General features: G+C 41.0%; 1 protein-coding gene across 1 annotated transcript; it reads right to left on the reverse strand.

The window, feature by feature from the left end:
* Positions 1-1,489: 1,489 nt before the first annotated feature.
* On the reverse strand, positions 1,490-5,509 carry AVPR1A (arginine vasopressin receptor 1A). Its single transcript, XM_027106891.1, has 2 exons — positions 4,129-5,509; positions 1,490-1,969 (listed from the first exon to the last, which is right to left on the reverse strand). Exons 1-2 carry the CDS (start codon positions 5,111-5,113, stop codon positions 1,683-1,685), a joined length of 1,272 nt encoding a protein of 423 aa, XP_026962692.1. The 5' UTR covers positions 5,114-5,509; the 3' UTR covers positions 1,490-1,682.
* Between the last annotated feature and the right edge of the window lie 9,826 nt (positions 5,510-15,335).

The following is a 15,335-nucleotide window of genomic DNA, read 5'->3' on the forward strand; positions in this document are numbered from 1 at the left end:
AAAGGAGCCAGACAGAATAGCTCAAAAAACCCCACTGAGTTCCATTAATGAAAAATGCAGTAACAACAGCCAGTAGTGTTGTAATTTACCTCTGTTTAGAAATGAAAGAAGTTGATGCTCTTGGCTGGCTTCAATTTACCTGCAGTCAAAGGAAAGCAAACTCTCTCTTTAAATAGGAAAGCTTTGGTTAGGCAGCAGTTAGACTTAACAGTGGCCGTTGGCGATGCTTTCCGATTAATCAGCAGAGCTATATTTAAATTTTAGGATTTTGTATGCCAGACATGAAACCAACACATTCTGGTTAATGAAAAGCAAACAGGAAAAAGCTGTGAAGTTTTGAAGACCCCCCCTCCAACCCCCGCTGCCTGGGCAAAAGACTGTAATAAAAGCAAGAGCTAACACTCATACAGCACTTGACAGTTTAGGAAGATCTTTTCACACACTTGATTTCATTTCGTCCTTACAACGACCCTGTGAGGTAAGTGTTATCAACGCCATTGTACAGCCTAGGAAATGGAGGCTTTATGTCTTTTTAAGCCATTTCCCTAAAGTCATGCACTTAATAACGAAGGAAGCCAGACTAGATGCAGAGCAGTTTTCTTTCTATTTCCCCGCCCTCTTCCTGTCCAGCCCTGCTTCTCCTCCACTGTGAGACTGTTTGACGGGTGGGTGATCAGAAGGAAGGACCAAGTTATTTTTAATTAAACATGAGGGAACATTCAGTATCCTGAGTCATTCTTTAGGAGACTCATATCTATGAATCTGGATTCCTCAGACATGAAGTAATGATGGTGTTAATATCCAGTATAGCACAGGATACCTTATAACACTGGTCAAAACATGTTTACAATTTTCTAGAGAAAGCCTACATAATACCTTAGGCAGTCTACTTTCTACTCTTCTAATAAAATTGCATATTTTTCATACAAATCTGACCTTAAAGCAGCTTTGCAGTGGGAAGAAAAAGATACTATCGGCCAGTTGACAACATTTTCTCTAACCTTCAGCATCTTGGTAATCGTGCTTTTGACAACCAATGAAACATGAGGAACCAAAGGAGGGAACTGCCAGTTTTAAAGTTACTGTTTTGAAATGGAGGTGATTTATAGCTTCTAACAGAACTTTCCTCTTTCCACTCTGCAACAGGCACCCCCTACTCAATATACCTCAAGCTCTCATGCCTCTTCAAGGCACCATCCCACTCCAGGCCATGGTTTGAGACTGCATTTTCTGATACATAAATTAATTTTACTGGATGGAAACATAATTTCTCTGATGTCTCTTCTAATTCCTTTCAAACCCTAAGGCTGCTGATGAGCTTACTTTGTTCAGAAATAATGCCCCTACATTATACGACTTCTAAACCAACCAAACCTTAGTTATGTCAGAAATAAAAAGAAAAGAAACCCACAGCAAAATATAAAGCCAGGTGATTATGCTTTTTCCTTTAGAAATATGACTTCTGTTATTTCTGGGTTAGGTCTGCAGATTTTAGTGTGGCATGTTTTTATTAACATTCCATATAAAACAATTCATAGCTTTTGCTTGTAGCAATGTGAAAATGCAACTAGAAACACAGTCTTGTACTCAACAGATTGATTTATCTTATATTTGTTCTAATAATTTCTAGCTGGATTCAATCAGTGGGCTGAAAAGTCCATTACAGGAGTCAGGCTGCATGCTCAGGATGAAACAGGAATGAATTGGATGGACTTGGAAGATTTAGCTGAGTCCTTCCACACGCCGGTCCTATTTGTGGGGCTTCGGTTGTTAGTGAAGGAAGTCTGTTTTCGGCTCATACTGTCAGAATCTTCTTTGTTGAATATTTGTTTCATGTTTTGGCAGCATGGGAAGCTTTGGATACAGTCTTGCAGGAGATGGCCACTAAAAAACATGTATATCCAGGGATTGCAGCAACTATTCAAGGAAGCCAGTAATGCAGTGATGGTGGTGGCCGGGTTTTCCGACTCTGTATGGAAAACATAAGGGGAGAGCATTTAACTAGTCAAATGCAAGTGACAGCACTGGATAAACTCATTTTTCTGTTGGTTCATGAAAGCTGGAAAATGTTATGGGTCAATATAGAAAATAAAGTATTTTGTTTATCAGTCAGGGAAATGGTTGGTGAATGGAAATTGCTTGGTTGTAAAATATTTTCGTAGGCAAGATGCCTTGAAATTAATTCAGGGATTTTAAACCACTATTAAAATATTTAAGTAGAATGAGTGGGACTTCCAAGAGGTTAAGAATATTAAATAACTTAATAAAGTTTTGAATCCTTTATGTTAGCACTAGCGTGTGCTAATGAACACAGCACTTAGAGAACGGCTTCCATTTCAGTGAAATTTCTAGAGGCTATAGCCACATATACCAAATTATATCCATCCTGATAACTCAGGCAAAAGTATGACATTATGGACCATGTTTAGTTGTTTTAAATTTTTTACTATTAAACATATTCTTGTAATAAGAAATCTATACCGAAGGGGGTAGTTGAAATAGGTCCCTGAAAGATGCAATATTTAGTTGTTTTCTTTGGTTAATTAGAAGCTTCATCTGATTTTAAAAGAAAACCATCTTTGATTGTGGCTTGAACAATTAAATTATATTATGAAGAACAGATAAATTAAGAAATTCCAACAGTCCTTTGAACTATTTTTTGTGTATTTGCACTGGTAAACTACATAAATATCACCTTTCACCATAGAACTATTGCACTGAGAATATACCTTTTCTAAAGGTAAGAATAATAGGCAAGCACTGATTTTCCCTTATTAATTATGAACTTGGGCCTTCTCACTCTTGTTGCGCCAGAATAAATTACAGGTTAGTTAATCAAACTTTGTGCTAAGATGCTACTCTTAAAGGCGATCAGGATCCAGGACTAAGACTGTATTCAGAAAGAATGGAAATCATCGACATACCTGTGCACAAGTGAAGAATTTTTTAGTAATTGTGTCTGAATCCTGATAGAGCAACAAATAGGCTGAATTTTTTATTTGATTAATACTTAAGAGGCTGCCAAGACCAAACAAGACAGGAAATATAGCATTTATGTTGTATTTTTCATCATCAGTGCTATTATAGCCATGACTTTTATTTGTCTGAATTAAATTCACTCTCAAGTGTTTAATTTGTACATACAACTTTCAAAGTATATCACAAATAACAAAAGGAGACACTTCTTCCCAGATACCTGTTTCCCAATTACAGTTGTTGCCAGCAACATTTCTGTAATATATTTGATGTGAAAAAAAATTTTTGTTTTCCTTATCAAAGGAAATTTTTTTTCAAGATACAATATTAAATAATGCTTTTGGGGGTAAGTTCTCGTGAAGCTGGTTTTCCTAGTTTGTGAAGGAATTAAAATCAAACGAGCTAGTAGGTGCGGAGGACATTCTCAGAAAACTACAAGAGTTGTGTGGAGAGATGTACAGCTGTGTGGTCAAGTTAGTGCTGAAGGACTAATGAATCAGTCTAACAAATTTAGAGTTTATTAATAATCCTGCTTTGAAACACTGGGGAGAAAAAAGTGTTAAAGTAATTGTAGGAAAAAATCAAAACATTATGATAAGAAATGGAACACTAGCTAAATGCCAAATTAGAATGATTGACTTAAGAATCTCTCTTCAACACATTTAAACTATTTTCAAATTAAAAATATGTCCGTTTTACCCTTACTTTGGGGCATTTCTACAAAAATTTTACATTGCGATACTTTTCACAAACTAGCAAAAAGCAGTTGTGACAGTATACATATTGCTCTGAATCCAACAGACTTCAAAGCAGGGTTTTAACACAGCGGTTAGTGCTTTGGCAAGAAGTCATTATTCTGTTCTGTAATTGCGCGGCTGACTCTAGGGCACAGTTTTCTGGATTTGTGGTTTTAGGAGCTCGTTACAAATGCAGATTCCTGGGCCCCATTCCAGATCTACTGAATCAAAACGTCTGGGGTGGGGACCCCACGACTTTGGCTTTTAACAGTTCCGCTCAAGATGTGATTCTCATGCACGAAGTTTAAAAACTATTGCCCTAGAGGATATTATGAAAAGAAACTCTCTCCCCCCACCCCCCCCAAGCACACAGACCCCATCTGTGCACCTTACTCCATCGTCCCGCGACACCTACCGACCCAGGGGAAATTCTTATCCCAGACAGACCACATCTGGATGATGAAGAAGGGCGCCCAGCAAACGATGTAAGCCGTCACGATCACGAAGGTCATCTTCACCGTGCGGATCTTGGCGCGGGAAATTGTCTTCACGCTGCTGACGCACGGCGCGAGCAGGAGCTCCTGGTGGAAGGCGCCACCTGCGCCCTCCGCGCGGGCGCCCTTGCCCTGGCGCACCGCAGTCTTTCCGCGGACGTTGCGCCAGATGTGGTAGCAGATGAAGCCGTAGCAGGTGCCCAGGCTGACCACGGGCGCCACGAAGATGCTGCCGGTCATCCAGGTCACGTAGGCGGGGAGACCCCAGGGCTGGATGAAATTGGCCCAGCAGTCGTAGGCCTTGGTGACGTTGCTCACTTCGACCACGGAGAAGACGAAGTACTGTGGAGTGCTCAGCACGAAGCTCAGCACCCAGGCGGCAGCGATCATGAGGCGCGAGCGGCGCGCCGGCTGCTGCAGCGTCTTCAGCGGGTGGCACACTGCGATGTAGCGGTCGGCGGTCATGACCACCAGCATGTAAGCCGATGCGAACATGGCGAACACCTGCAGGTGCTTCACCACGCGGCAGAGCCCGTCGGGTCCGCGGAAACGGTAGGTGATGTCCCAGCACAGCTGAGGCAGCACCTGGAAGAGAGCGACGGCCAGGTCGGCCAGGCTGAGGTGGCGGATAAAGAGGTGCATGCGGGACATCTTGCGAGGCGTGCGGTGCAGCGCCAGCAGCACACTGCTGTTACCCAGCACGGCCACCACGAAAATCACGGCCAGCACGGCGACCTCCAGCTTGGCCAGCTCCTCGTTGCGCTCGTCCGCCAGCGGGCTGTCATCTTTCCCGAGCGCCTCCGCTTCCCAGCTGGTGTTGGCACCGCTGGCGTCCAGAGGCCACCATGGGCTGGAGTTCCCTGCGGGCCCCGCGCCGGGGCTCCCGGAGAAGCTCATGCTGTCCATGCAGCGCCTCCTCGGCCTCGGCGGAGGCCCGCTCCCTTCCCGCCTGCTCGCGCGGTGCGCTCCCTCCTTGTAGCGCTCACCGCGAGCCGGGCTCTGCTCGCTCTCTTGCGGGTGTCTCCCGGCGCAGCGTGTGCCACCAGCCAGTTCGGCCGCTCTCGGTCGAATTGCCCGCCCCTTTGCCTGCGCTGCCCTGTCTCAACTCGGGCGAAGCTGGGGAGGTGCGCTCCGAATCTCTGAAAGCACTGGGCTCCAAACTCAAATTATTGATGCGGAGTTTGTTTCCCCAGATCGCGTTCCCTCTCGCCTCAGTGGTTGGAGACTGCTCGGTGCCTACACTCGCTGCCTCCCTTCCCTCTTCCCTGGGGGTTTTCTTTTTTCCCCCTCCCTACGTCGGTGATTTGTCCTCTTTGCATCGCTGCTGCAGGGGTGGGGCTGGGAACTCGCGGATTACTTGGCGTAATAGGGGGTTGACCGTGGCGCTTTCCCTCTCTTCTCTTCTAAAAAAAACCTTGGAGATCTGGACATGTCATGCCTTTTCAGGGTTTACCATCATTTCCTCTAGCCTCCGTCAAGGGTCACCTTAACCCCCGCATTTGACTTCAACAGACGCTGTCAACATGATACCCAGAAATCCCGAGTCCACCGCCCGCGTGGGTGCTCTTGATGCTGAACTTGGCGCGTGTGCCCACCTGCTTCAGCTTGGGTGTCTCCGTCCGCAGCGGGTCCGCCCATCCCGGGGAAGCCAGTCTAATTTTATTCTCAGGGCAACGTGGCTACGGGAATTTCGTCTCACACCAACCCCGCTCCTCTCCGCCCTCCTCTGTAGGGTAACAACTGGGTGACTTAAAGGACGCTCTCTTCCCGGTAACTTTGATGCCTGCTGTTTGTTACTCTGCCCGCGTTCGCGGACCGGAAGGACGCGCTCGCAGTCCCGGCGGCTGCCTGTACAGTGCACTTATCTACAGCGGGGGGAAAAGGAATGTCTCCTGGTTTTCCAGTTTCCCCCGGGGCTGGGAGCGTGTTGGGGGGTGGGTGGGACTTAAGGAGTTTTCTCTAAACTTGATTCCCGGGGTTTTCTCCGGGAAAAGCCTGATTCCCACAGCTGGGATGGGCGGGATTTGGGCCACAGTAGTCCATGGGGACTTCGTCTGGTTACTACTGAATCCTGGGGACATCTCCTCGGGTGGACGAAGAGCCGCTGCTGGAGAGCGGCAGCCCAGGCAGCGCTGTCCAGGACACCGGAGCGAAAAGCCGCCAGGCTCCTTGTGCTGGTGGATGAGAAAGAGGCAACCTCCAGGCAGAAAAGAGACTCTCTGAAGCAAAGAGAGAAAAGACCACCTACCTATTAATTAGTTACTCTGGGCAGCTGGAGCCCAGCTGCAGGGCATGAGACGGGCAGGATTACTAACCCTCTCCCTTAGCTCTGCCTTTAAACTTTGGTGAAGATACGCTTGGAAGGACGGCAAGGGGGAGCTGTTTTCAGGCTATTTCACAAAAGAAGAAAAAAGGAAAAAGTAAACACTTTATAAGGTTATCTACTCTGTAGATACACGAACATGACATTTTGGTCAGAACATTTGTATATTGTGGCCATGGTATAATTTGATTGAGAAGAATATCTATGAAATGTAGGCAAAGAAACCAAAAGATTTTCTGAGATGCAGTTCTCAGTGATAATTCCACTTTGCTTCCCAGTTCATGCACGCTGAGTCCCAAGGCTGTCACACTAAGAGTGCTGGACTCGACCCTGGGAGTCCTTCATTGTGACTGCATAAGCCTCGGTTTATACCTCTTTAAAATGGGAATGAAAGTACTCGTCTTACCTACTTTTGAGGTTACTTTGAGGATCAAGTAAGACAATGTTCTATTTGGGGAAATGCTCTCAAAACTACAAGGTGTGTGGCGTTGTCTCACTTTCTCCAAGATATCTTGGAGGCAAAAGACTTGAAAAGTTCAGAGACGTCAGTAAGTAAAATATTTCCAGACCACCTGTCTGGAAAAATCCTTCAAGCAATTAGGTAATAGTCACTGACTCGGAGAGGTGACCTTCTTTTGAGTCACAAATTACATTATTAGTGTTGCATATGAAAAATAATGTCTGACCCTAGTGTCCCAGAGTATTGCAAAAGTGGTCCATTGGCCAGAACCTGGCAATTTTATTGCCCTTGGTCCTACACCTTTGAGCTTTGAGGTTTCCTGAAGGGAAGGAATCTACAGTACAGGGTTACCAAAGTTCCTTTGCGTGTTCTTATTCCAGATGGATGGTGTGGTAGCCTCTCAGAAAATCATTCATCTGTGTCAGGCCCTCTGATCCAATAATAAAACTATATCCAAGTTATAAAAATAACTTGTTAGGCTACATTGGTGGGCACAGTTGGAAGATATTCTTCTTCAGTGAACAGTAGTGCTAATTACCTGTGTGTATTATATATATACACACACATATATATAATACATATGTGTGTATATATATACACACACATATATGATACGTGTGTGTGTGTGTGTGTATATATATATATATATATATATATATATATATATATATATGAAAAAATGTTCAAGGCAGATTCCACAACCCGGTCCCTCTTTTAAACTACGGAGTTTTAAAAATGTGTTTGTCTTGGTTTTACTGGTTCTCTATTCAAAGGAAACCAGGACCACTGAAATACTGACTCACTATTCATGTATCTGCTATGAAAATTACTCAGTGGAAGGTAAAGGAATTGTGGTACTAAAATGTGAAAAGAACATAGTCAGTATTTTCTGTGGCATCTTGTGCTTTGTCTTAGAGCTATTTGTATTTGCTCTGTACTTCTTGTATTAAGACTTACTACTTTCCCCATCTTATTCTCAGTGGATTTCAGTTAACATATTTTGGGGGTGAAATGATGAAAAGAAAAAAATGGGAGTTGTGCATACTTGTCCTGGAGTTACCTTTCTCTGTCATTCTTCCTTCTTCCAGTTTGCAATTCCATATATTTAAGAAGTATTTCAGTTAATGAAAACAGGCACCCCTTTCCCTTACTACAATAGCTGTGTGACTTTATTTTAATCTTTCAGCTTCAAATTCTTCTTCTGTAAAATCTTGGTGATAAAACATAATGCAGTGACTGCAAGGATTATTTAAGTTGTCATTTAAGTTTCTGGCATTTCATGGGTATTCAAAACATTAATTCTCCCTTTTTCCCCTAAATTTCTTCCATATTACTTGTTATTTTGCTGATAAGATTTTTCCTTCCAATTGAAGCAGCATTTCCCCACCTCCCTTCTGTGCAATAGAAAATGATGATAGGTTTTCTATGAGAAAAGAGTTCCACAGTTGAATACATTGGGGGAGGTGCTGTATTTGCATCTTATTCTCTCCTAGAGATTCATACATAAAAAACCTCTGAGAAACCTACTTAACTGTGTTTATCAGTGTTTCCCAAAGCTATTTGACCATGGAAAACACCCATCCTTTTACTTTCCCCGTGGAAGAGTGATGAACATGTCACAGGACAATGGATACAGTTTGAAGAACACTGAGTAAGTGTACTTGGAGTTCCAGAACTCTGGGGTACTACCACCAGATTTAGTCAAATCAGAAAGTCCAGGGGCAGAGATGCCCAATGTCAATGGATTACATTTAGTTTATCACATTACCTTATGTACTGCCTTATAGCTGCAGTCAATATGTTCTTCTTCCTTTCCTTAAACTTTCAGTTTACTTCTTGTCTTAGTGAGAAAAGGAAGAAATTGGGTGTCTGTAGGAGCATTCATTTTACTTCCATAGCCCACAATGACTCTTTCCCCTTCAATTACAAATTAATGACACTCTAGTCACAGGGCTGTAGTCTGGTATTCATACCATTACTTCTAGCAAATCAACAAATATTTGTTGCACATCACTCTGCTAGGTCTTGAGCTGGATACCAAGAAGTGTGTAATGGTCACTAACATTTAGTAAACACTTTGGGCCAGGCACTCTCACAAGCGCTTTACTTCATTTAATCCTCCCAATGACCATCTAAGGGATGTACTCTTATTATTTCACTTTACATTTGAGGAAACAGAGGCACAGAGAGGTTAAATAACTAGGCTTGGGTGACACAGTTGGTCAGTATTAGAATAAGGATTTGAACAGAAGGAACTGATTCTGGCAGAATTTACAATCATAACCATCACACTGTACTGCCACCTGTGAGCCTCATGTTCCTGCATTTTACAGTCTCATATGGGGTACTTGGGTGGTTACTTAACATTTCATCTGTGTATGATATGTTCTCCTTTAAGACTAAGAGATCAGGTAGGATCTGCTCTGGTTATTCTATATCTTTGGTTTTCTCGTTAGTAAACTAAGTACAGGATAGTAGTAGTAGTAGAATAAATAATAATAGATAATATTAATATTTACCAATGCTGAATAAGCTCTTAATTTGTGAGTAAGAGCTTTAAATTTATTATTTTATTTACTCTTTCAAGTAGTATTTAAAATAAACTGTGTATAGGAATATACTTACTATTATCCCACTTTACAGGTGAATAAAACAAAGGTTAGGGAGGTTAAGCAACTTAACCAAAGTCACAAGACTCCAAGTGGCTGGGCTGAATCACACATCAGTCTGTCTGAAGTCCAGGCCTGTGTTCTAACCTCTGTGCCCTACTGCTGCCCATATACATCACAAGCATTTAACACATATTTGCGGAAAGAATTAACAAACATTGTAATAGAAACTGTTTTTTGAGTGCTGAAGGAACATACATTTCAGAAAGTGTTTGATGATTGGATAAATTAGGGATGAGTTCTTGAGGAGCCATCCTTAAGCACCTAAATCTCTCTAGTATCTCCATGAAAACAGAGAGTCAGCTTTTATATCTAGAGGGTCTTCAATGATTCTAGTCACCTTTCTGCCTTATGAATCCTGGACAGGTAAGTGTATATTTGGTTTTAAAATTACCCAGTGAATGATTGTCTTTAACACACACACACACACACACACACACACACACACACACGATTCTAAAAAATGCTGCATGTCAAACATGGAAAAACATCATGTCTTCATTATAACACTGTTTACTCTATTGGGGTCAAATGAAAAATGAGGACAGAATTTGCTCCTATTTAAAAAGTTTTATTTTCTTATGTGATAAAATGGGCTTGCCTGTTAGAAAACAGAGCTATGGCATTAAAGAGAGGCTCCCATGCTCAACAAAATCTCAAATATCCTAATATTTGTTGATGAAAAATTAAAATCTCATCACTTGTTTTGAATTTGAAAAATTCTAAGTCAGTCAATACAGCATTAGTAGAAAAGCCACTCCAAAGGAAGATTTCTAAATTTACTATTGATATCATATGTTCAGAAAATTGTTTGCATTAAAAATTATATGGTTGGGGCTTCCCTGGTGGCACAGTGGTTGGGGGTCTGCCTGCCAATGCAGGGGACACGGGTTTGAGCCCTGGTCTGGGGGGATCCCACGTGCCGCGGAGCGACTGGGCCCGTGAGCCACAACTGCTGAGCCTGTGTGTCTGGAGCCTGTGCTCCGTGGCAGGAGAGGCCACGACGGTGAGAGGCCCGTGCACAGTGATGAGTGGCTCCCACTTGCCGCAACTGGAGAAAGCCCTCGCACAGAAGCGGAGACCCAACACAGCCAAAAATATAAATAAATAATTAATTTAAAAAATCATATGGTTGATTTAATTTAAAACTTTAAAAAATATAAGCACATTTAAAATGTTGAGTTTAAAAATTTTGCTCCTGATGAATTAGTATGTATTTGGATTCTCTGCATTTTCATAGTTCAGCAACTTCAATATTATGCTTAGAATTTGATAATCATCAAGACACATTCTTCTAGTGAGTCGGCATCATTGAATCCACCTCTGTGTATTTATTAATTCCTTTTTCACAAGAGAAAAGGTTTGTGGTGTTTGAAGGGTGCTGACATCAGGAATTGTGATACTGTCATTATTTTGTTGGTCTACTGTGAGTACTATCTTTTTAAAATAGACAAAAATTCTTTTTGCTTCTCCTTTTCTTCTTTTTTGAGGTTTGACAAGGGGTTAGTTTTGAAGAAATACATTCCATTTCTACATCCACTCCTCTTACCTCTTCTGTCTGCCGCCTCACATATACTTGCCAGATGCTTGAAAGTTTCTGAAAATCTCTCTTTTTGCTATTACCAGGGAGGACTGTGATTAATATGAAATATGGTGCATTTTATTTTCATTAGGATTTTCATGGTGATAATTACATATTTACAACTAATTTATCCCTGGATAAAGCAGACCTGTTTCCTGAGAAAAGGTTTAATCCATTTGGACTACAACTACTACTCTATGTATATGTAAGAATCTCTAAGGTTTAATTTCTCCAAGTATATTTAAGATATGGATGTAAAATAGAATAGGTTTGAAATAGTTGGGGCTTTGCCTCAGTGTTCCCAAACAGACTTTTATCTGAAAATGTTTTCTGAGTACATGGTAAGTCAGTAGAATGAAATAACTATAAAGACATCATCATTACAATTTCCAGAGTACGTGCAATCAAATGGATGTCTGATGCTCTTTATTTATTCCTACATGGAATACAGTATTAAAAAGGAAGAATTATTATGTAACTGATCTTGAGAGAAGACTTTTACACTTTCCAGAATCTCTGCCTATCTTGTGTTTGAAAAGCCAGTCCATCTTCTCAAGAATATAACTATTCTTTCAAAGAGGATCTATCACAACAATGCAGCATTTTAAAAAGTTGTGTCAGGGCTTCCCTGGTGGTGCAGTGGTTGAGAGTCCGCCTGCCGATGCAGGGGACACGGGTTCGTGCTCCAGTCCGAGAAGATCTCACATGCCGCAGAGCGGCTGGGCCCGTGAGCCATGGCCGCTGAGCCTGTGCATCCGGAGCCTGTGCTCTGCAACGGGAGAGGCCACAACAGTGAGAGGCCGCGTACCACAAAAAAAAAAAAAAAAAAAAAAAAAAAAAAAAAGTGGTGTCACACAACTAAATCCTGTATGGATTTATTTTATCATAATGGAATATTAACTTGGAGTACTCAGCCATAGAAGACCTGGGCAGACAAAAAATCTGGAACACACTTTTAATATTACTTCTACTGTGGTTATGAATAAGGGGAAGAAGAAAAAGAAGCTATATTCATTCATTTATAATGATAATAGCTGTATTTTCTTCCTAGAACAATATTATTTTATAAAAATGTGAAAACAGAGAAAAATGTAAATAAAATTTAAAATGTTTCATACTACTCCCAGCACCCATAGATAATCACACGTATCATTTGCTTATGCTTTTCCAGTTCTTTTACTGTGTGTATATCTTTTATAAAACTAAAATTAGACCATATTATATAATATAATCTGATTTTTCAAATTCACAACGTATTGTAAACTTTTCTCCATGTCATTGAATATTCTTCTGTATCATCAGTTTTATGGCTTCAGACTTTTCCATCCCATTGATGCACCTAACTTATTTATTTTATATGTTTTTCTTTTTTTGAGGAGGAGGGTAGTTTTGGCCTCCTGGATGTCTTTTTTTTTATCATCTTTATTGGAGTATAATTGCTTTACAATGGTGTGTTAGTTTCTGCTTTATAACAAAGTGAATCAGTTATACATACACATATGTTCCCATATCTCTTCCCTCTTGCGTCTCCCTCCCTCCCACCCTCCCTATCCCACCCCTCTAGGTGGTCACAAAGCACCGAGCTGATCTCCCTGTGCTATGCGGCTGCTTCCCACTAGCTATCTGTTTTACGTTTGGTAGTGTATATATGTCCATGCCTCTCTCTCACTTTGTCACAGCTTACCCTTCCCCCTCCCCATATCCTCAAGTTCATTCTCTAGTAGGTCTGTGTCTTTATTCCTGTCTTACCCCTAGTTTCTTCATGACCTTTTTTTTTTTTCTTAGATTCCATATATGTGTGTTAGCATACGGTATTTGTTTTTCTCTTTCTGACTTACTTCACTCTGTAGGACAGACTCTAGGTCCATCCACCTCACTACAAATAACTCAATTTCGTTTCTTTTTATGGGTGAGTAATATTCCATTGTATATATGTGCCACATCTTCTTTATCCATTCATCTGTTGATGGACATTTAGATTGCTTCCATGTCCTGGCTATTGTAAATAGAGCTGCAATGAACATATTGGTACATGACTCTTTTTGAATTATGGTTTGCTCAGGGTATATGCCCAGTAGTGGTATTGCTGGGTTGTATGGTAGTTCTACTTGTAGTTTTTTAAGGAACTTCCATACTGTTCTCCATAGTGGCTGTATCAATTTACATTCCCACCAACAGTGCAAGAGTGTTCCCTTTGCTCCACACCCTCTCCAGCATTTATCGTTTCTAGATTTTTTGATGATGGCCATTCTGACCGGTGTGAGATGATATTTCATTGTAGTTTTTTTTTGTTGTTTTTTTTTTTTTGCGGTATGCGGGCCTCTCATTGTTGTGGCCTCTCCCGTTGCGGACCACAGGCTCCGGACGCGCAGGCTCAGCGGCCATGGCCCACGGGCCCAGCTGCTCCGCAGCATGTGGGATCCTCCCAGACCAGGGCACGAACCCCTGTCCCCTGCATTGGCAGGCGGACTCTCAACCACTGCGCCACCAGGGAAGCCCCTCTCATTGTAGTTTTGATTTGCATTTCTCTAATGATTAATGATGTTGAGCATTCTTTCATGTGTTTGTTGGCAATCTGTATATCTTCTTTGGAGAAATGTCTATTTAGGTCTTCTGCCCATTTTTGGATTGGGTTGTTTGTTTTTTTGTTATTGAGCTGCATGAACTGCTTGTAAATTTTGGAGATTAATCCTTTGTCAGTTGCTTCATTTGCGAATATTTTCTCCCATTCTGAGGGTTGTCTTTTGGTCTTGTTTATGGTTTCCTTTGCTGTGCAGAAGCTTCTAAGTTTCATTAGGTCCCATTTGTTTATTTTTGTTTTTATTTCCATTTCTCTAGGAGGTGGGTCAAAAAGGATCTTGCTGTGATTTATGCCATAGAGTGTTCTGCCTATGTTTTCCTCTAAGAGTTTGATAGTTTCTGTCATTACATTTAGGTCTTTAATCCATTTGGAGTTTATTTTTGTGTATGGTGTTAGGGAGTGTTCTAATCTCATACTTTTACATGTAGCTGCCCAGTTTTCCCAGCACCACTTATTGAAGAGGCTGTCTTTTCTCCACTGTATATTCTTGCCTCCTTTATCAAAGATAAGGTGACCATATGTGCGTGGGTTTATCTCTGCGCTTTCTATCCTGTTCTATTGATCTATATTTATGTTTTTGTGCCAGTACCATACTATCTTGATTACTGTAGCTTTGTAGTATAGTCTGAAGTCAGGGAGCCTGATTCCTCCAGCTCCATTTTTTGTTCTCAAGATTGCTTTGGCTATTCAGGGTCTTTTGTGTTTCCATACAAATTGTGAAATGTTTTGTTCTAGTTCTGTGAAAAATGCCAGTGGTAGTTTGCTAGTGATTGCATTGAATCTGTAGATTGCTTTGGGTAGTATAGTCATTTTCACAGTGTTGATTCTTCCAATCCAAGAACATGGTATATTTCTCCATCTATTTGTATCATTTTTAATTTCTTTCATCAGTGTCTTATAATTTTCTGCATACAGGTCTTTTGTCTCCTTAGGTAGGTTTATTCCTAGATATTTTATTCTTTTTGTTGCCATGGTAAATGGGAGTGTTTTCTTAATTTCATTTTCAGATTTTTCATCATTAGTCCTCCTGGATTTCTTACATTCTCCCTTCACCTCTGCCCCCACCCCACCTGCCTGCCCCTTACACACAATGCTGATTACAGATACCTCTTTACTCACATCCATGTTTATTTCCTAAGGTTAAAGTTCTGAAAGTAGAATTACTGGATCAAAGGTTATATAAAAATTTGACCTTATTATCAAATCACTATATCAGCCTAATTATATAACATATAATAATTAACCAGCAGTGCATGAGAGTGCCCATTTTCCACAGCTTTATGGGCGTGGAATGTCTTCATTAAAAAGAAGTCTTTCCATATTTGATAAATGAATAACTATTGTTTGAATGTGTATTGATTGACAAATAATGAAGTTAAATATTTTCCATAAACATCTTATCTAATTATATTCATTCTTTTGCAAATTAGTTACATTTTTGCTACATTTCTGGTAGAATTCTTAGTTTTCTTTTCATTTGGAAATGTTCTAATATATATATGATATTTTCCCC

This window comes from Aethalodelphis obliquidens, unplaced genomic scaffold (assembly GCF_003676395.1).
Source record: "Aethalodelphis obliquidens isolate GAN/ISIS:26980383/991018 unplaced genomic scaffold, ASM367639v1 scaffold8, whole genome shotgun sequence".
Taxonomy (NCBI): Eukaryota; Metazoa; Chordata; class Mammalia; order Artiodactyla; family Delphinidae; genus Aethalodelphis; species Aethalodelphis obliquidens.